Source organism: Pelecanus crispus, chromosome 7 (genome assembly GCF_030463565.1).
Source record: "Pelecanus crispus isolate bPelCri1 chromosome 7, bPelCri1.pri, whole genome shotgun sequence".
Lineage (NCBI taxonomy): Eukaryota > Metazoa > Chordata > Aves > Pelecaniformes > Pelecanidae > Pelecanus > Pelecanus crispus.
This window is the reverse complement of record NC_134649.1, coordinates 4,555,621-4,575,952: the sequence shown is the minus strand read 5'-3', so window position 1 is coordinate 4,575,952 and position 20,332 is coordinate 4,555,621. Positions and strand designations below refer to the sequence as shown.

The 20,332-nt window shown below is 40.6% G+C and overlaps 1 protein-coding gene across 1 annotated transcript in view; it reads right to left on the bottom strand.

Annotated features, from left to right (window-relative positions):
• The window catches only part of ADAMTS17 (ADAM metallopeptidase with thrombospondin type 1 motif 17), a 203,188-nt gene that overhangs the window by 88,505 nt on the left and 94,351 nt on the right, over window positions 1-20,332 (bottom strand). Inside the window, exons 9-10 of the mRNA XM_075713772.1 lie at window positions 15,893-16,033; window positions 14,418-14,568 (exon numbers count right to left, since the gene is read on the bottom strand). Coding sequence (XP_075569887.1) covers window positions 14,418-14,568; window positions 15,893-16,033 — 292 coding nt within the window. The remainder of the gene's footprint in view (window positions 1-14,417; window positions 14,569-15,892; window positions 16,034-20,332) is intronic.

The window sequence follows — 20,332 nt, the reverse complement described above, 5'->3', positions numbered from 1 at the left end:
ATCCACCATGCTTTGCGTTCCATGAAAGTGGATGATTTCAATACAGTGCTACAGATCTGAGTACCAAAAAAACAAAAAGAAGAGTTACATTTCTTTCCACTATTGTTCACATTTCAATGTAATGGTAAAAAGATGAGAAGCCTGACTCAAGTGCCAGCTGGTCTTGTCAAGATTTATTGCACCTCATTAAATAGTTGAGTCAACACGCTTCAACCTTATGGTTCTTTCACTATGTAATGTAAGCGACTGTGGATGCATGTGTGTTTTGTGTACATGCATGTCGGTACGTCTATATAAAATAGATCTGTACGGCAGAGGGTGCAGACGAGATAAATCCCAATACCAAGAGTGATGATGTAGAACATACTGAAACAAAATAGTTATCGCAGCAGTATATGCCTCCTGTTTCATTTCTACATGTCGTTCTGGAAAGAGGAATTTGCACTATTTAAACCAAAAGAACATTCACCAAAACTAGAAGCAGACGGCACAACATCTGTATTTACCACAACACAGAGAGTCATTGTCAAACAAACAAACAACAGCAAATACACCAGGGAAGCCTAAATCAATGAATTTTCAAGACATTTTCCCCAAACTAATAGAGCATATGGGAAAATATCAGCCTTTAGTAATTTTGACTAAATGACTGTGACTAATTAGTGGTTTACCCAGAGCTCTGAAAGCACTTAAGCACCAATCAGCCATAAGGACATCACATACTGTTTTACAGATAGGTATACTGAGGCAGAAGAATTGACAAGCCAGAGATTTCAGAGCTTACTGAGAAATCAATTGTTCCACACCACAGCTCCCAGATTCTCGAAACCCCACCTTCCCTGGAGAGGACTAAAATCGAAAAGTACATCAATTAACTGTCCAGAAGTGTTACAGAAAGAACACTAATCCAGGCAATAAACCATTTAAACTGAAAAGCATTTCACCAAATGCCAAACTTCCAGCTCTGAGAGGATGCTTGTTTTCCTAGTTGTAAAGCCACAGCACCCTTGCACCTGGTTTAACTCACTGGGATCTAAAGGTGATGATTCTTTATGATAAGACTACACATATAAATGACTAAAAAGGATTCAAAACCAGTTAAGATGTTAAAAGCATGTCACAGACCTAAGTGGAGGGTATCACAGGAGGTTCTAGCCACAGTGGCAGGACGTGCTACATGTAGCTACAGGACACCCTCAGAGCAGCCCTACGGAGAAGGACTTGGGGGTACTGGTGGATGAAAAGCTGTATCCTGGGCTGCATCAAAAGCAGCGTGGCCAGCAGGTCGAGGGAGGGGATTCTGCCCCTCTGCTCTGCTCTGGTGAGACCTCACCTGCAGCCCTGCGTCCAGCTCTGGGGCCCGCAGCACAAGGACATGGAGCTGTTGGAGCGGGTCCAGAGGAGGCCACAAAAATGATCCGAGGGCTGGAGCACCTCTGCTCCGAGGCCAGGCTGAGGGAGTTGGGGGTGTTCAGCCTGGAGAAGAGAAGGCTGCGAGGAGACCTGAGTGCGGCCTGGCAGTGCTGAAAGGGGCCGATAGGAAGGATGGGGGCAAGCTTTTTAGCAAGGCCTGTTGGGACAGGACAAGGAGTAATGGCTTTAAACTAAAGAAGAACGGATCTAGACTGGATATAAGGAAGAAATTTTTTACAGTGAGGGTGGTGAGGCACTGGCACAGGTTGCCCAGAGAGGCAGTGGAGGCCCCATCCCTGGAAACATCCCAGGCCAGGTTGGACGGGGCTCTGAGCACCCTGCTCTGGTTAAAGCTGTCCCTGCTCGCTGCAGGGGTTGGGCTGGGTGGCCTCGAAAGGTCCCTTCCAACCCAAAGCATTCCATGGTTCTGTGATTCTATGACACAATTAAATGCAGTCTGTGGACACAATAGACCCTAACAGTTTCTTTGCCATTACAAATAATTGTACTGATGACTTATAAATGTTGTTACTGTTAAGCCAAGGTCAGGAGTTAATTGACAATCTGGACTGTCTCTTCTTCCTTGATGACTGTGGACAGTGATCTTGTGAAAGCACTGTCAGCAACGCCTCCTTTCAAACTGTGTTTGGGGAATACTGGTACATAAAACGAAGGGGAGCTTCAGAGATGAAGGGTGGAGGTAGCATGTATTTTCACTTTTTTAGGCTTCAGCCCCTCTCTTACACATAACCACAAAGCTTCAGAGCAGAATGTGATGAGAAACCCTCCAGCCTGATCTCTTGAATAACCCAGACAGAAATTTTGCCCCGTGGTTCCAGAAGGAAACCCTCTGATTCTGCTTTCTGTCAGAAAGACATCCTGGCTGAAAATGTAATGGAATTCACTGCATCCTTAAAGAAGTTGTTCTAGACACAGATGAGCACCACTGCTAAATATCTGTGCATTGTGCAAGGCCGGTATTTGTTAAGCTTCAGCTTCAAGTCCCTGGATCGTAAGCTGCATGTAAATTAGTCAGGGCTAAATTCTCCTCTTTGATGTAAAACTGGGAGGAGGAAGGGGGGTGGAGGAAACAGAAAGTCATAAAAATGAAGCAGCTTCTTGTATAATTTTGGTTGCCAACCAGAATTCCTCCGTAGCCCACAAGAACGTGGAAGGTGATAAAGCCAGCTAACATGCCCAGGTATGAGCCGTGGCCCGGGGGAAGCAATGGGCAGAGGTAACCTCAAACAGGTGTGCGTGAACCAGCACGACAGAACTGAGCCCAGCCTATGGATACAGCGGGTGCAAATATTCACACGTGTGCATGTGTCTGTATATATATATGTATATGTTTATGCATGTATATACACGTATACACACACATGCACACCCACATATATTTATAGGGAGATAAATAAAGGAAAAATCTCTATTAGCAACACCAACCTTTCTGAAATTTCCCATCTTTGAGGTATGGAAAACATAGGATTTTTATAGTATCCCTGTGTTTGATTCCGAACACTAAATGCAAAGCATATTTCAGGAAACAGTTACAGAAAAATCTGGTAACTGTGCTTCAGCTCTGTGTTCTAGTGCCATACCACTACAAAGCTCAAACACTCATTAGTGCAGTCCCCTGTATTTAATACAGCGTTCAGATACCCCAGCAAAGATTAAACCATCAGCTTTGGTATTGTATGTTCCCAAGATGTTTTATCACGTTAATAGCTCGTTTCAAAAGAGATCATATATCCTCCTCAGCTACAATAGAAACCCAAACAAAAATCCCCATTAAACAGTCCTATAGCTAACCAGATGCAGTGACTGACTTTTTAACAGTTAAATAGCCAGCTTTGTGGAGAAATATCAAAGTGAGAAATGGCAGGACTTGAAAGGAAGTTGCTTGTATATGAGTGGCAGTTCAGAGCTTACGCTGATACAGAAGAAGCCATCAAAAGAGCTGTATTACTGCTAATTGTAAATTCAGCAACCAGCTTTTAGAAGGCAGGTCTCTGCCTGCAAAGTCTTCCCTACAGCATTCAAAAAGTGCCAGTTACGATTTTCCCATGATAGATATTTTTCACTGGAAAAATATTGATTTGTTGAAACTGTCTGTGGGGAAAGGTCCTCTTTGGATCAGCTCCCAGCTTGAAATATTTCCAAGAATAAAATAAAATTTTAAAAAGTGAGATGGTTGTTGAAAAGTAATATTTCAACTAAAATCTAAATTTCTTTTTTTTTTTTAATTGAAATGCTTGTTCAACTGAACCCTTAAGGAATTTATACAGACAGAAAATAAAATTAAGAAGATCGAAATAAAGATGGATTTTTTTATAAAGGTGCAAATTTTAGTCTCTCAAAAACACCTGGAAGATAGGAAAACTTGTCTGCACAGCTGTTAGAAACCAGTCCTGAGAGAGTTCACAGTCCGGAAACTCCCAAGCTAGGAGATATCTGCTCAGCAGGTGAACGACGCTTCCAATTACAGGTATTATAATGGTATCTATTTGAGAAAGGGGCCCTACTGTGCCAGATGTTTTCTCTTCCTCAAAGAACTTGCAATCTAAACGGATTCCTGGGAGCTTGGAGATAAAGGAAGCTTTATGCCTCTGTTATAGGTGGGAAGATGAGGAACAGAAAGGCATTAAATGTCTTGCTGAAAGTCTGCTGGGAGACAAGGAAAATGCTGCTCAGAGCTCTGCAGTCCTCTGCTCAGTGTCCCAGCCACAGGCTCACACTGCCTGCTCTGACTAAACTTCAGGGCAAAACCAGAAACAACTCCTGGGATACTCCCATGAACATGTCTGGCTGTGGGCCTTCCCACCTTTCACAGCTTTTCATACTTTTTCACAAGACACACTGTTTCTGAAGACGGTGTTTACCTTCCGTGTAACTCCGTCCCAACACGCGTGCCAGCACCGACTCGCAGCGTGTGAAGAGCTATGACCGCTCACGTGTGGCTCTAGGGAAGTAATCTATTTTAGGTTCTTTAACTCAGTGCTGCAGCTGGAAATGAGGAGAAGCCAGAATTAATTCAGCCAGCTCTTTGCCCACAGGCAGTAAGTCTAGAGTCTGCTGTTTCTGGGTTACCTATTGCATCACCACTGCTACTCAAATCAGAATGATTCTGCCCAATGACCTCATATGGTCTCAGCGAGAAGAGAGGGCTCGCAACGCTCCTCTGTCTCAAAGCCTCAGATTATTACCTACGAGGGGAGCTTCCAACTCTCCAAAGCATAAAGAGAATCCAATGAATAAAGATATCCTTCCCACCAGGGAACAACTCAACAGAAGCTAAGTCCTTCCCTACATATTCACTCCCTCACCTTGGATTCATCCAAAAAGAGAAACACTTATTTCTCCTGAGAATCAATTTGTTCCTGCTGCCTATTGCCCACTGGAAAGAGGAACCTCTTATTTCTAGCAGCAGAATTAAACCACCATGAAACCAATTTTGCTGTCAAAATGAGGGGATTATGAAGAAGGACTTAGAAAGAGTAAATATCCTTAAGGAAGAGGAGCAAGAGACCACATAACACGCAGGCACGCTTATAAATAGGCTGGCTTTCAAAGAAGTATCAGATCTCTCTTATTTTGCCAAGGTTTTGGCTTGGCATATAGCTAATGGTGAGAGAAAACATGCTTATAAACAGAATCCAAATTAACACCTATTAAGTACAATAAACACACAATTTACACACGCTTTCCTGTTCAAAACACTGGGTATACGGTCTTGAAGCCTCACAGCATGCTTCTGAGGAAGAATTCTTTACACAACAAGGTGAGCAAAACAATGCCCCCAATTTCTACGCTGTCCCTGTCTTTAATTTTGGGTGCATAAACAACTGACAATCTACAATGGATCACAAGGGAGGTGAGCACTGTTGCTTGCCACTGATATTACATGGAGCTTCTTGCTGTTGAAAACCAGACGAAAAGTGCTCAAAATCAGAGTCCTGTAAAATTGGAAGGCACTTTTGAAAAGGAGCCATGTACTGCCCCAGACAAGATAACTGTGAGGCTTGGATACACATATCAGTGGCCAGCTGCTGAACTTTCTCTAGAGCTGATATTCCAAAGAACAAGTGGTAGGTCCAATAGTGGAAGTATCTGTCTATCTGTCCAAATGACAGACCTGATCCAAAAGTCAAGGGAAGGCTTGATAAAGAATCACAAGGACTATCCTAGAATATTCAGGCAATGGTTGATATGCACTACTCATATTAACAAAAGTGGGCAACAATCCCTCAAATTTATAAGGTGCAATTTTATTTGTTAATGACAAAGTAGAACAGATCTCTTTACTGTTGGACAGAAAGCATCTCAGCCTGTATTATAAAAACACAATCATATAATCTTAGTTGCAACTAGAAAAGGTTTCTTAAAAAACATTTCCCTGTTTTCACTACCTGGTGATCACCTCGTTTCTTCAGAACATAAAGAAACACATGTGGACGTTACACTTTTTAGATGAGCCGGACCAATAACCTGCCTGCCTGGAGCCAACAAACAAATTTGGAGTTGATTCCCCTTTATATTATTTTTTTTCATCAGTGTTACTCCATTAGCTCAAGGAACAGCCTCTTCATCAAAACTTGTGTGGGTGGAAAGTCACCAACATCAGACACAAGTGTATAAAATCAACAAGACTGTTTTAACTCTTGAGGAAATGGCCCTTGACCATTAAAGAACTCTTAAGGAAATGGTCCTTGAGAGTTAACTGCTTTCCGGCGCTACTCTTTTCGTTGTAGAACAGCACAAAAAATTCAACATAGTAATTTCTGAGATTTGTTAATATTCTGTATCAGAGAAAACAAAACAAACTGAATGCAGCAAACATGAAGGATGTCACGCTGGGTTTGGTTCTCTGAGCTAGATGGCTTGATATGCATTACTCCAACTACTAGCACATGGATCCCATATGAAATATGCCCTTATATATAGATGGAGTGATACCAAGAGCTTTTCTGATCTACAATTAAAACATAAGAACGTTTCCCCTTAGTCTTTCAGGGAGGAAGACAAAGTGTCTGTCAGCTTCCAAAACAGTAACTTACCATGACACACTGCTCACCACAGACAGATCTGGATGGCTAAGGTCTGAATGAAATTAACTGGTTATAATCTTCAGTCAAATAGCCTTTCTAACAGCAGATGAAAGCCGAAGGATTAGAAAAACCCAGAGCTCTCATGTTTTGACAATGTTAGCAAAAGCAAAACCAGCCTATTCAAGAGCTGCCCAAAACACACTTACAGACAGGAAGATGAGCCCTGACCTCTCTAGAGCAGATGCAGCAGGGATCTTTTGCCAAGTGTGCCATCATCTCTCATAGCAAAACTGCTCCTAGGGCTCTATGAATGGCTCTGTGGGATAGATGGTAAGAGACAGAGAAATGTCAAAATTCTTCTTCTGAGAGGGGTTTGGCCTACTCCAAGCTCTTCCCCCTTTCCTGTGAGGAAGCTAAACTGGAATTAATTACTTTTTTACTGGAAATGTGCAATGCAGTATATGGAAATTATTCCAATCTGGGGGAGATACAAGAAACCAGTATTTTGAGAAGTGAAGAGTGGTTTGGGATGCCTGACTGGAAGTACTTCAAGAAGGGCAACCTTTCAAAGCTGGTAGAAGCTCAGGGCTTCTGGAAAACCACGCAGCTTCCCTAAGACTCAAAATCAGATGCTAAAAAATGGACACATTCAAACCCATTATTTCATTCGAAGATTTAGGCCATGGTTGAATGTCCTGAACATGCATCAGGATGAAAGAAAAACTGACAAAAGCAGCAATGGCAGGGACACTGCACAGAAATGCAAATATGAAGGGCTAGTAATGAAGCTTGTCATGAGGAGTTCGATTAACAAGAATGGATCCTGCCAGACAGGCACTGGAAGACTCCCATACCACCAGAGAAGGCACAAGTGAGTTGAAACACTTTTTTTTAAACTGTACATTGGGAAGCAAACAATGAAACAGAAAACCACTGCCTCTAGTTTTAGCAATTCCTGGTGTTCTCAAGGCAAACTAAATGCCTTCTCCACTGTCTAAAGTATTTCTTTGCAAAGCACCAGTTCTATTTCATTCTTTCCTGTACCTGGAATTAAAGTAATAGTCAAAAGAAAGAGACTGGAAAGATAGCATTAATGAGACCACAAACTAATTTTATGGCAAAGCAATCTATGCTAAACACCAATCTTTTCAGTGCCTTTAGGGCATTCATGAAACTAGCTCCTGTGGGTCTATGATTCATAGACACATAGAAATCCAAGTAGAAAAAGATAAGCTTTATCCACTTTCCTACCAACACACAATGCTTTCTCGCTGTATGTGCTCTTCAGCTTTGCTGAGCCCAGTTTTCAGCATCTTAAATGAGAGAACACACCGAATGTGTTACACCAGCTGAAGAAATCATGGAAGTACCTTTGCGTGGTCAAACCTGGAAGAAGTAGAGACATGTGGTACAAGGCACCGGAACACAGTCACTCCTTTAAATGAAACGTTAGGAATTTTGTACTTTGACTTATTACCAATTTCTACCTCAGTATGCTTAAAAGAGCCATAGCTAATTAACTGTGTCACAACCACAGCAGGTCTATTAGCATCGTATTGTACATGCCATGTGTTAAGTGCTGCTTTGTGGTTCATACTAGATGTACCCCACCAAGAAAAGGCTTATGAGTTCACAGTATTATGCTGTAATCCAGCTCAGTAGAAGATACCTGCCCACGATGAAGGTAGGGCAAGAGCTTAAGGCAAGTTGCATACTGATCACTTCTATTTAATATTGTATTTGCAACTTAGAGCCTAAAATTTTGACCTTACACTGTGCGACATCCATCTCGTATTGTATTCACTGAGAGGAATGTCCACTCAGTAACTCCCAGTGAACTCCTCAGGCCTTAGCACCTGATTGTAGGATACAAAAAGTAATGTTTTTTTAAACAGGTAGTGTTGTCCATTAAAAAAACAAACAAACACCGGAGAAATTAAAAGAATGAAATCATGGATCGTGTTTCTTGGCCATGGGAAAAGAGAAGAAAAGGACAGTAAAATAAATATAGATATGTACACACACTGTTCAGATGTGGTTGTGAAGATTATGGGAGTTTTCTCTTGAAGTGTTTTGCAGATGGGAAGTTCCCAGAAGGCCAATGGGAGAGGTCTGAATGCCCTTCAAGCTTGTTATACACTATTTTCAGGCTGATACTCAATCGTATTTTGGCTAATTTCGTTAAGTTCAAACTTCAGCTGTAGATGCCACATCACAAGGCTACACTAATTCTTTCTCCCTCCCCTTGCGTCTTAATAAGAATTGTAGGATTGCCAAGCTCAAGTGCTTGATTCTTAATAGGCACTCTGTATTATTTTTAAGAGTTTATTATTTTTATATTCTTAAATTTCCACATTGCATTTTTATAATTTTATTTTGGTTCCCCTCTCTCTTTTTATTTTTCTTTAAACCACTGCACCAGAATGTGTTTTGACCATCTTCCAAACTGAAACACGTACAAAAATTTCTGAAGCATTCCAATAATTGTAAACTGGGCTGTGCTGCCCAGGCAGGAACTCTGCTTCTCTCTCTTTCTTTCTCTCTCTTAAACAAAAAGTATTTCCACTGAAAATAAAGAGAAAAAGGTCTTTTTGCAACATAGAGAAGCAATGAAATAGGACACTTCAGTTTCATATGAAACAGGCAACATGAAAATAGTCTGAATTTTAACAACCTACATTGGGAAAACTATAAGATATAGTATGGCAATTAAGTAAATTGTTACCTTTACTTCTAAAAAAGAAAATCTTCTCATTTTATTTTAGAATTGCCAGGCTTCTATCCTGCAAGCCTCAAGAAAACCAAACCCATCCTCTTCCAGATTTATCATCATTATTATTCTTATTATTATATTTACACAGAAGCTAAAGTGTGTAATGGAAAATTATGTAGACAAAGTCCCTGGTTGTACAGAAAATGACAACGCAACCTATTATTTTCAGCATAAATCAGCTCTCAATTTAATTACCATGTTCTTGTAAATATTCTATACATTACTAAATAATAGGGCTTACTATCATTGTCTGGATCTTGCAAATGACCCTGCAAAGAAAAAACAGACAGAGGCCCATTGATTCCCATGTATGGAGTCCAAGAGTCCAGTCCGCCAGTCTCTTTGCAAGATCAAGACCACAGAGAGACCTAGAATTACTTAATTATATTCACCACCATACCATCAAATATGAAAACTGAAGGGATATGTAAAATCCACTTGATTATTACAATTGTTGCTCTTCCTTCCCTTTGTTTTTTGGTTCCTCTCCTTTTGCATTTTAGCCCAGAAATCGAGTCAGTCTCCTTTGGCTTACAATCAACTTTGCCCCCTTGTTCTGTGCTGCTGCTCTGTAGCTTGTAGTTACAGGGAGACAGCTATATTTCTCAAAAACCAACCTGAACTTAAGAAAAACCAGTAGAGTCAATTCTAGCTGTTTTAATTTTTCTAAAAAGTGTCATGTCAAAATTCACATTCCCAGTTACATCTGAGTTGACGGTGTCCCTTTTCCAGAAAAGAATCTCTTTGTAGCAATGCTAATCTCTTTCCACATGTCATTTTAGCCTAAGCACAGTTTTGACTCAAAACAATACTGAAAGATAATGGTTATGTAAAAACCCGCAAAAATGTGTTAATAATAAATAAGCCAAAAGGCATATAAAACAAAAAGCCAAACACTGGATACAAGAGATAGAAATCACATTTTTTCCATAAATATAATTTCAGTGCAAAAGCCTCTGTTCGTAGGCATGCCAGTCTGAAAAACAAACCCAGTGTTCTGATTAAACACACAGCGTATTTTCACGTGAAGTTACGAACAATGCGTTTTTACACATTCCTGGTGGAGAAACACCATCTCTGCTCTGTGAGAGATTCAGCATAAACCATCTGCGCTATTCCTCTCGCTGACTGCACTGCTAAATAAAGGGGACAGCAAAGAGTTAAAGTCTGCTCTCCGCAGAAGCTTTCATTGCTTGAGTGGGGTTGAAGCCTTTTGCTTCCTCTTGCATAGGGTTCAAACGAATTTACAATACTCGATTCATAGCACAGCATGGATCTGAAGAACCAAAGTCAGACAGGTTGAATTTCCTGTAATTTGCACAACCTAGCACGTTATCCCTGGACGCAGTCAACATTTAGCAACCAGAATTCCAGATCATCTCTGTGTTTGGGGTACACTGATAATGCACTACGCACTGTCCAATGTGCATTGCTATTTAGTTTTTTCCACAACTCGTATCACAATTTTGCTCGGAGCTTGAGAATGACATGGTCATCTATTTAATTTCTGCTAAAAGCAACTTATCTCCCTCAAAATAAAGATCACTGTGCAAACTCTTATGAGCATGGCTGTACAGCCTCCCAGCTGAAAGCAGACAGCATGTCTGCTACGGTAGAAGCCCATTTGTATGTCCTGCTAGATAAGCATTCTCACTGATCAGACAATGCCTAACATTTGCAGTGGGAAAGATTAACAGAAAGCACCATGTGAAAACACTTTTGATCCCTTTGCGTATTACGGGAGAAAACTATGTAACTCCGATGTGAAGGGGGAACTACTAAACAGTCTTGAGATACTCATTATCATATGTGAAATCATCTCACTTGAGAACTGCCCAACTTCTGTTTTGTTATTCAGTTCCTCAGATCAAAACTAATTCTTCCACGGAGCCTTGAAAACATTTACTTTCCTGATGATGAGCAAGGACTCACCCATCTAATACTTGGGTTAAAGTTAATCCAAAAGCAGCCACCTGCATGTATCTCAAACCAGTAAAATTATGAGCAGAGCACACACCAAAATGGACTTGCATTCCCTCAAGGGGCTGGCAGGTAATCTTGCCATTTCTTATTCGTACAGTATTATAATAGAAGCGGTGCTTTTCAAATAAACAGAAATTGATTGTTCCCTGCCTAACAAGCATCTAGCCTAAAAGCCTGATTCCACAGCTCCTTAAACAGGTGACATGCACTAGTAAATCTTACCTAACATGGATGTTACAGGACCAGATCCTAAATTATACATCTTGGAGGTCATAGATTACAAAGATAGGCTATGATTAACCTGATTATCATATACTCATGCTGTTAATCAGTTCATTTAAAAAAAATTTAGTATATTAAAACGTAGACTCAGTGTCCAAGCAAATTAAAAAGGAACATTAAGAGGTATAGTTTGTGTAAAGCTGAGCCTACCTCAAGTTTTCTTTTTTGTTCTGCAAATTTGAAGCAGAATAGCTGCAGGATAGCTGGTTTGGCAAACTTATAACTCTGAGGGCTACTATTTTGTACTAGGGCACCTGATTTATCATTAAAAACAAACATGGAAGAAGAATTTTGGAAATGCGATCTGAAATATCCCGAAAAGGTTGAATATTCATGGATTAACTATTGAGTTGGACCAGTGTCTGAGGTCCAGACACTGCCAAGCATTTAGGCACCTGACTCTGTGAAGGCAAAGGAGATTATACTCCTTTAAAATTTTGGGCCTTGATGCCTTTAAGGGAAAGAGCTTACTGCCCAGAAAGTTTCTGCAGTTTCTCAAAAATGTCGAAATTTTGGATTCATCTAATCTCGGAAATCTGCTCTACAACCAGATTGTATGGCATTTTTGAACACAGGTCCTCTAGTTTGCCTGATATAATTATGTAGCTCAACTATCTCCAATGAAATGTTCTAATGTAACTCTTTTATTAAATAAGAAAATAGATAGTAGACACATGTAATCATAAAAAGATTGAGGAGGCTCATTTCCTGAAGTTTATTTCCTTTTTGTAACAAATATTTACTGTCAAATGTTTATTACTTTTACATTTGGATTTTTTTAATACTTTATTGAATTAAAAATACCACATTACCATTGGCTAGAAGAGGAGACAGCTATATTTGCCAGTAATTTCTACAGCTAATGCCAATGACTAGTGCCAATTTTTTTTTTTGGTTCATACTTTTGTAGACAGCTTTGAGACTTACGATACAAGCATTCTGCAGATGAGGCATGAGAAACACAAAGGTGAAAAGAACACAAACTTCGAAGGTTTAAAAATTAAAGCTGATCATTTCCTTTAAAGAATTTCATTTCATTGCCTTCAAACGCCAATTCAGAGTAGCATAAAGGATGCAAATATTTACTTAAACTAATGGCATGTGACATAATTGATCCAAAGCTTCACAGTGTGAATGCTAACACTTAACATGTATCTGTAACAGAAAAATACTTCTAAATAAGTGATTGCAAATTGGTTTTAGTCTGCTGAAGTTATACAAGGCTTTTCATTAGAAAGTCCTAAAGTCCTTACAAAATATGCTTTTCTTTAGGAGATACTAAAGGAGTGATGGAGGAAAAGAGCAGAGTTTTCATTGTGTTCTAAAGATGTCAAATAGTAAGACTGGTGAAAAATCTTGGGAGACAGAAACACCTGCTGTCTGTATCTTACAGAGAAGAACACTGCCTGTTGGCTTGTTATTCTGGCAAGCAACTTGTCCCTGAAGCAATTCCAGACTGGACATGCAATTTCTACATGAGAAATGCTGACCACCTACCAGTAGGCTGACATTTTCATTAGGCACTGGACTATCCAGAAACAGAATGTTTTTTATCGCAACAAGGGAAAGAGCAGATATCTATTCCAACAGCAGTCAAGCTGGGTGACACCCACACAAGTGGAAGAACTTGAATCATCCTGGGTAGATCTGGGGTTTTCTTTACAGACCTATATTCTAATACTTTGCTTCCAGTACAGTAGTCCTGGTGGTCTACATTTTCTTGCTGGAGCTGGAAAATACAACCTACCCAGATTCTTTTCTTATTGTTTTATATTAGCTAGTTTCCAAATCCAAAATAAATAAAACAGCAAATGTGAAACTAAGAGCATGTTCCCAGGACTTGCATGTGTTCAACAGTTTTAGTAATTTGGCACTTAGAAACCTCAGTTATCACTGATTATTATTTTCTTTGTTAACACTGATTTAAGACCCCAAGATTGTTCAGAATGGGAATGAGGGACAACTAAAAAATACAAAAGGCTAGTTAATGACAGCAAGAAACCTGGCTGCTTCATGCCTGCCTCTACAGGACAGAATGCTGCCAGCTGGTGCTGGTGACAGGGCACAGTGCTTCATGACTTTTTTTCTGGATATCTCCGAGGCCACACTGGAAGTTAGCATTTCTCCACTCCCTATCTAAAGTGGGATGCAGACAAGCTCTGGTCAGAATGAAGACATCTAATTATGTGCAAGACCCTAGGAAAAGTTTAGCTGTCTAAATTCCAGAGGACAAGCCAGACAGCCTCATCTCAAATTCGACCTACTTCTAGAGACACCAAAAATCAGTGTTTCCATTTTGCCAACCAACCATACGATATAAGCCATGTTGCCCCCAAATCCTGACTAAACATCAAGTTGCTTGGAACATACACAGGAAGGGGCCTCATTCTGCACAAATCTCTCAATGGCCTCATCAAACAAGCAGTCATTAATATTTCCTCGGCACAGAGTTAGAGTCAGCTCCTGAGAACATTGTAACGGTCTGAAGGTGAGGTCTACTGAAAGACCCCGACAGTCATCTAGGCTGAGTCTGTGGAAGTAGGCAAGCGTTCTTGTGAGAAAAGACTTTCACCTCAGCTGAACATCCAGCAAAACAATCTACTGAGTACTTCAGCAAAACAGTGTCAAAAGGGAACTGTCCCTAAATTAAGGCTGTGTACAAACAAAAGTTTTTCTGGGTCTGCTCTAGTTGGTTAACAACACCAACGTGGGGAAAGGAGGAGGGCTGCAGGAGTATGCGCTGTTGACACAAAGGTCAATGGGAGTTTGACCACTGATTTTGCATCAGCAGTGCTGAACATGCTGAAAATCCCATTAAGTAGTTCTGAGGAAAGTACAGGCTGTTCTTCTTCCCCAGTGCTTGACAGCTTTATTTCCACTTCCCACCTTGTTTCCAGGTACACCCCATGAGCTCTTACCTCCATGTTCTTACAGAATGTAGCATTGGTCCCAAAAAGTATCTGGCACTGTTCATCGGCACTGTAGTGCATTCCAGGCAGCTTGTGAGGGAGCCGCACCGCATATTGGCTTCGGGGGTCTGTTACCAGCAAACAGGTGCTGACCTTGGACCTGTGGAGTGTAAGAATTAAATGTGCCTTTAAGGGAAAGCACCTTTGAACTGGAGTGCTAGATCACTGCTGTAGAGAAGCTGTTGTCCTCTCTTTAAGAGTGAATCTGAAGACCTCATGTGAAACAGCAGTGATTTTTCCCAGTATTTATCTGGAAGCCTTCTAAATAATTGAAAACTATGGATAGAAAGGTTCTTGGGAACTCATCCCTGGCTCCAGGCCTTGAGGCAGAATCGACTATATACACATTATTCCGATTTAAACATTTGTCTAATCTATTCCTAAAAATCTGATGGAGACTCAATTCTGCCCTCAGGCTATCTAGTCCAAAGCTTCACAAACCTTACAATGACAGCTAGAAAGCCTTCTATCATGTCTCATTTGAATCCCCCTAGCTGAATTTGAAGCCCTTGACTTCTTTGCTTTTCCATCACAGACATAAAGGAAAGATTTTCCCCTTTGCCTTCACAACAATCTTTTATAAATTGGAATATCACTTTGTCATCTCCCCTCTGTCAGGGACCAGTGATCAGTGAGTTCAGATGCAACTTCTTTTTCAACTTCATGCCTTTAATGTAACAGCAGGTTTCTCATTTTCTTTCATTATTTTCCTTTCTCTCCCACCTCTAATCCCCAGAATGGGGAATTTTCCATGCTGAACCCATTTCTAGCAACAAAAGCGCTGGCCACTGTGCCAGACACTGTTTGTCAGAGAGCTGCACTGTAGGTCTAAGACCACAATTAGAGAATTAAGACAATTCCAGTGCTTGCTATAGTACATGAGAATTAACAAGCAGCAGGACAGAAATCCTCCCTGAACATTGGAACTGAAATATGGATGCAGTGGGAAAGTAGTTTATAGTGAACTGTTTAAGACCAACACTCACTGAGGGGTGAGAAAACACATCAGAATTACCTCCAGGCAAAATAAAGTTTCCATAAAATAAAAGCTATTTAATAATAATAATGACAGTAAAAGCCATAGCACAAAGCTGGCAGCATCCTTCAATGGAGAAGATTTTTTCAGGCCACTTACACACAGATTCCTGTCATCGCAAACATGAAGGGCATTTTTTGTAAAATGAAGGTGATCTGGGATTGTTTTTAAGAAGCTATCAGTACCTTGACAACTGCACATAATTCTTCTGCCTCTCTGCAAACCTCAGTTTCAAAGAGGCTACAGTATAGAGACAGATTCAAACTTGCACACCCTAATGACACATGCACACACTTGTTTTTTAAGGAAAATTGTTTAGACTTTCACTGTCAAATAACACATTGGATTCTTGTCTGATAGGATTTGTGATAATCAGCACAATCCTTACTTTAGGAAGTTTTCAAGGTCATCGCGGCTGCATGAAGACCAGGAAAGGTCACTTGGGTTCCTGCCCTTCACCCATTCTCCAGACATAATATGAGACCTTCCTGCGCAGGGCTGATGGTCATCATCATGGCTCATTCCCATGCTGTTTGATTAAAACAAAACAAGACAAAAAAACTATCAAGTTATGATGTGGGTTTCTCTTTTCCCATTGGACTTAGTAATGACACTCAGCAATTAACAGATCGAAAACAGGCTGCACAAATAACACAGAATCACTCACCTACTGCTCTGGGCACCTGTTTAATGAATAGATAGAGGTTCCTTGAATTTATCCATTGCCTTAACTTCACAAAGGTTTTAGTATTTGTCTGCTTGAAACTTTTAAATGTGCTTCCTATGCACTTTCCTACCAGGAAACGTAACTATTTGAGGGTTCCTGAGAAATGAACCTGGAGAAGTGATGTAGCACAGCCGAAGGATATCTGCTAGACTACCAAAGGTAGTATTTATTGAAAATTTTTGATTGTTTTCTCAAATCTAGTGGATATGGTCCCTATAATCATACTGAGAGAATGGTCAACAAATTAATACTAGAGGTGGGCCAATTTTGTTGTTGTGTCAGTGTGAATTTGGAATAACTCCACTGTTAGGAAAAACATGTCTCTAAATCTGTGATATTGTACAATCTCTCATCTAACTTTTAAGCTGATCCTTCTTTGAGCGGTGGGATGGACCAGATGACCTCCAGTGGCCCTTCCAACCTAATTCAGTCTATGACTCTGTAACAGCAATGCTCAGATAGGAGCCTGAGGCAGAATCAAGCCCCCATTTCTGCAAGCACTGTCCAAACAAGCACCAGGACTGCCCCATGCCAGCCTCAGAAAGAACAGAATGTGACCTATTCAGCAAAACAAGCAGCAGATTGTGTAGCGTAAACATACATGGAGAAACTCAAATACATTCAGTGAGGATTTCAAAGAGTATTCAGAAACAGAAAAGTATTACTTTACCCTCCATTCAACTTCCCACTCAAGACCCTTCTATCATTAGTGGAGTCTCTACCATTGGGCTGCTATAGTAAATCGCTCTTCAGAATAAATCTCTGTTGCCACTAAAGGAAGGTAAGACTCCTCTGCTGGAGGTAAGCCTTTGTGAACAGCCCTCATGGTGGCAAAGAAGGGATAAATGATGTGACCAAGTTCACCAGCTACATCGGCAAAATGTCAGAAGTCCTGCCTGGCAGTCCTACACTCAGCCCATCATACCATGCTGCCTGGCGGCAAAAGTGAGTTAAGGGTTTTCCACCCTACTTTGAAATGATCATTAAACTAATTTTTTAAAATCGTATGGAATAATAACATTTTGAAAGGTTAACATCCTTCCTTCGATTCCAACATGAAATGGAAAATGGCTTTCAGACAAAAGGTGCCTCCTATGACCAGTGTCACTTTCTAGCAAAGTAAGAGTCACCGATTTAGGGCTGAAAACACAGATTAATAGGAACTCGCTCGGTCTCCAGCTGACTGGGCTGAGCAAGCCAGGAGCAGTCCCTTTAAACACAGTGTTGGACTCTTTAATCCATGCTATTTCTCTGCAAACCAGAGGCTCCTGTTTGCTTTCTGACTATGCTCTTGGCTTTGCTTCTCTCCAGTTTTGGGACTCAACTGTTCAAAGCCTAAACACGACATACATTTCTAGTTGCAATGAACCAAAACTGGCTTCAGCAGTTTGATAATTATGGCTTAGATTAAACCACCATCCATGCTATTTTTAGCTTAAAGTGAAGATTATATGGTGGAGTCTATTATTTTAGGTTTATCTCCAGGGACATTATTATTTCTAGCAAAACTACTTTTAACATAATTTTTAGACTCAGAAGTTTGTAGTTATTCTTGTTTTTAAACCTTTGTGGGTTTTGAACACAGCAGAAACATCAACATCAAGCACATTTTGTTTGATGCACGCAGGAATAATTTAACAGTCTATTAGTAACTCTAACTTCAAAACAGTAAAGAGTGAAATTCCTGCTCCACTGAAGTGAATGGGAGTTTTGCCATTGACTTCAATGGAGCCTGGATTTCACTCCAAATATTTTACCCATGTTGTTTCTACACACGGAGAAAACTCTTCACATGCTAGGAAGAAAGTTCCAGCAGTATTCCTCCAATGCAAATAAGCCCATCTAAAGTTTGTATTCCTAAAAGTCAGGAAAGGAAGAGCTAAGTACCATGAAGCAAGGTATGTGAGCTGGCTGGAAATCTTCCAGAGGAAAGTTTGCCTGCCCAACAATGCCAGTTTAGAAGTCTTGGGGGTATGCAGCAATCATGTTAATTCTTCTAATGGAAACAAGGCAGGTTTCCAAGGTTTCTGTCAGCTTGCCTGCCTTGTGACTGACACGGTGCTGAGACTCAAAGTTGGGTCCTTCAGGTTTCTACTCTGTCAGGGCTTCTGTGTGAAGGGGCTTGGCAGCACTCCCATTCTGGCAGCTTCCTGAATGGCCTCCTGGTCGGCACCTCAGCTGTTCCACTTGAAAAAAGTGAAAACAAACCATCTTCCTGACTTTCCAAAGCGTTTCAGGCTCCCTGATTTGATCTCTTCCACAAAAGACTACTGTTTGGTCTAGAGTTCCTTAATTAAGATTAATGCCTTAGCTTTCTGATTAACTTCATTTACTCTTCGTTAAATTTGTTGAAAGTGGGATTTTTTTTGTTGGCAAACAACAAGGGCTACAGTTACTAATTAGTACATTCCTGTCCTTAACTTTATTTTAAACCTGACCTCATGAAAGATGTCCGCCTAGGAGAAATGCTGAGGTAAACCTTCGTTACTCAGCTTGAATTTTGCAGGGGTGTTGAGGCAGATAAAATGTATTCTCCGTAAAGACTGAGTCAGAACTCACATCTCAGAGTTATTTACAGGCTTCTTCTGAAATTTGTTCAATTCTTACACGGGTGGAAATGGACACCTTTCTGAATCATTCCTGATTTCTTAACAGAAATTCTTTAAAAAGTTGTAAGCACAAAGGAATTAAGCCTGAGCTATTGGTATAAAGCAAAGGAGCTCTGCTAAGTCAAAAGAACCATGCCAGTTTATATTAGTTTGGGATCTGGCCTCGAGGTACATAGGCAACCTCTACTGGCCTCTCTGTGATGAGTTTCTGGTAGAATGAAACCAGCAACACCTTTGGAGCCTGTTTTAATTGGCAGCACAGAACTTTTCCCAGCATCTACTTTACCTTACAATGACTCACTTGAGGAAAGAATTAAATGACCTGCAGGACTAAGGCATACCCTAGCATGCTAACACATTCTTTTCTGAAGTTCAAGGGTCTCCAGCTACATCAAAGGGATCAGTTTTTCCTAAACACATAGTAAATGTAATGCCATGCTGATTCTTTCCACTAATGAATAGTCACCCTCCTTTTAACTGAAATAAATCGGACAGAGCATTATGCGTTTGTACTAAACAGCACTGCAAGCGCTGATTCAGTACTTTGCATTTTCTTTGTGCTCATCTAATCTTACCTGCTATTCAGAAGTTCACATGGAATTAGAAGCAGATAATCAGTCTCTTGAAATATTCTGCCATGGGAAGGAGTTCTATTCTTACATGAACAGATCTTGAAAAAAGAGCTGACAAGAATGGCTCCTGGATTAGAAGTAGGAATGTCAAAATGGCACCACATTACCCTGCCAAACCACTGCCCTCTGTGCTCTCAAGAGTTGAAGCTGTCCATTTTAACAGGAGCAACAAACCCACCCTGCATGTTACCCTTTAGACAGCAAAGCCAGCAGAGCCATTACAGAGGAGCAGGACTCGATTTCTTCCCTTTGTGCTGTTACTGTTGCTAGCTCCATTCTAAGCACAGGGTGAATTTCAGCCTTCGGTTCGTCACATTCTCCTCCTGAAGACAATGAGTTTCCACAAAGGCAAGCAAGAACAGCTTAGACTGTCAGCCCTCCAACTCCTTTCATTCTATGTTTATTCAAAGAAAGCACAACAGGACTCTGGTTTCACACTCCAGCTCCTTTTCTAATATAAATAATGCACTGGTTATCAGTCAAAGACACTAAGGCATCACCAAAGGAGTCCTGCAGCATATTTATTGTTGCTTATCATATGTGAATCCAGAAACAAGCTGACAGACCAGTCTGAGTCCTGACTGTTAACATAATCACAGCAAGGCAAATTTTATCAGGAGTCACAGGGAGGCAGCAACAAAAAGATCTCTTTGATGCTGTTTTTTGTAGAACGACACTTTAAAGTGTATGCAGTCTCTCAAAGCCCTGGCCTCTCTGAAGTCTGTGCTCCTTTCCAGGACACTATTCTCCGTCAGTCTACGCAGCAATGAGAACTGGGTCAGGATGCCAGAATTACACTCTGGGCCTGAGCCGGCCAATTTCTTGTGTAACCCTTTTTAGCTAAATGCAATTAACAGCCA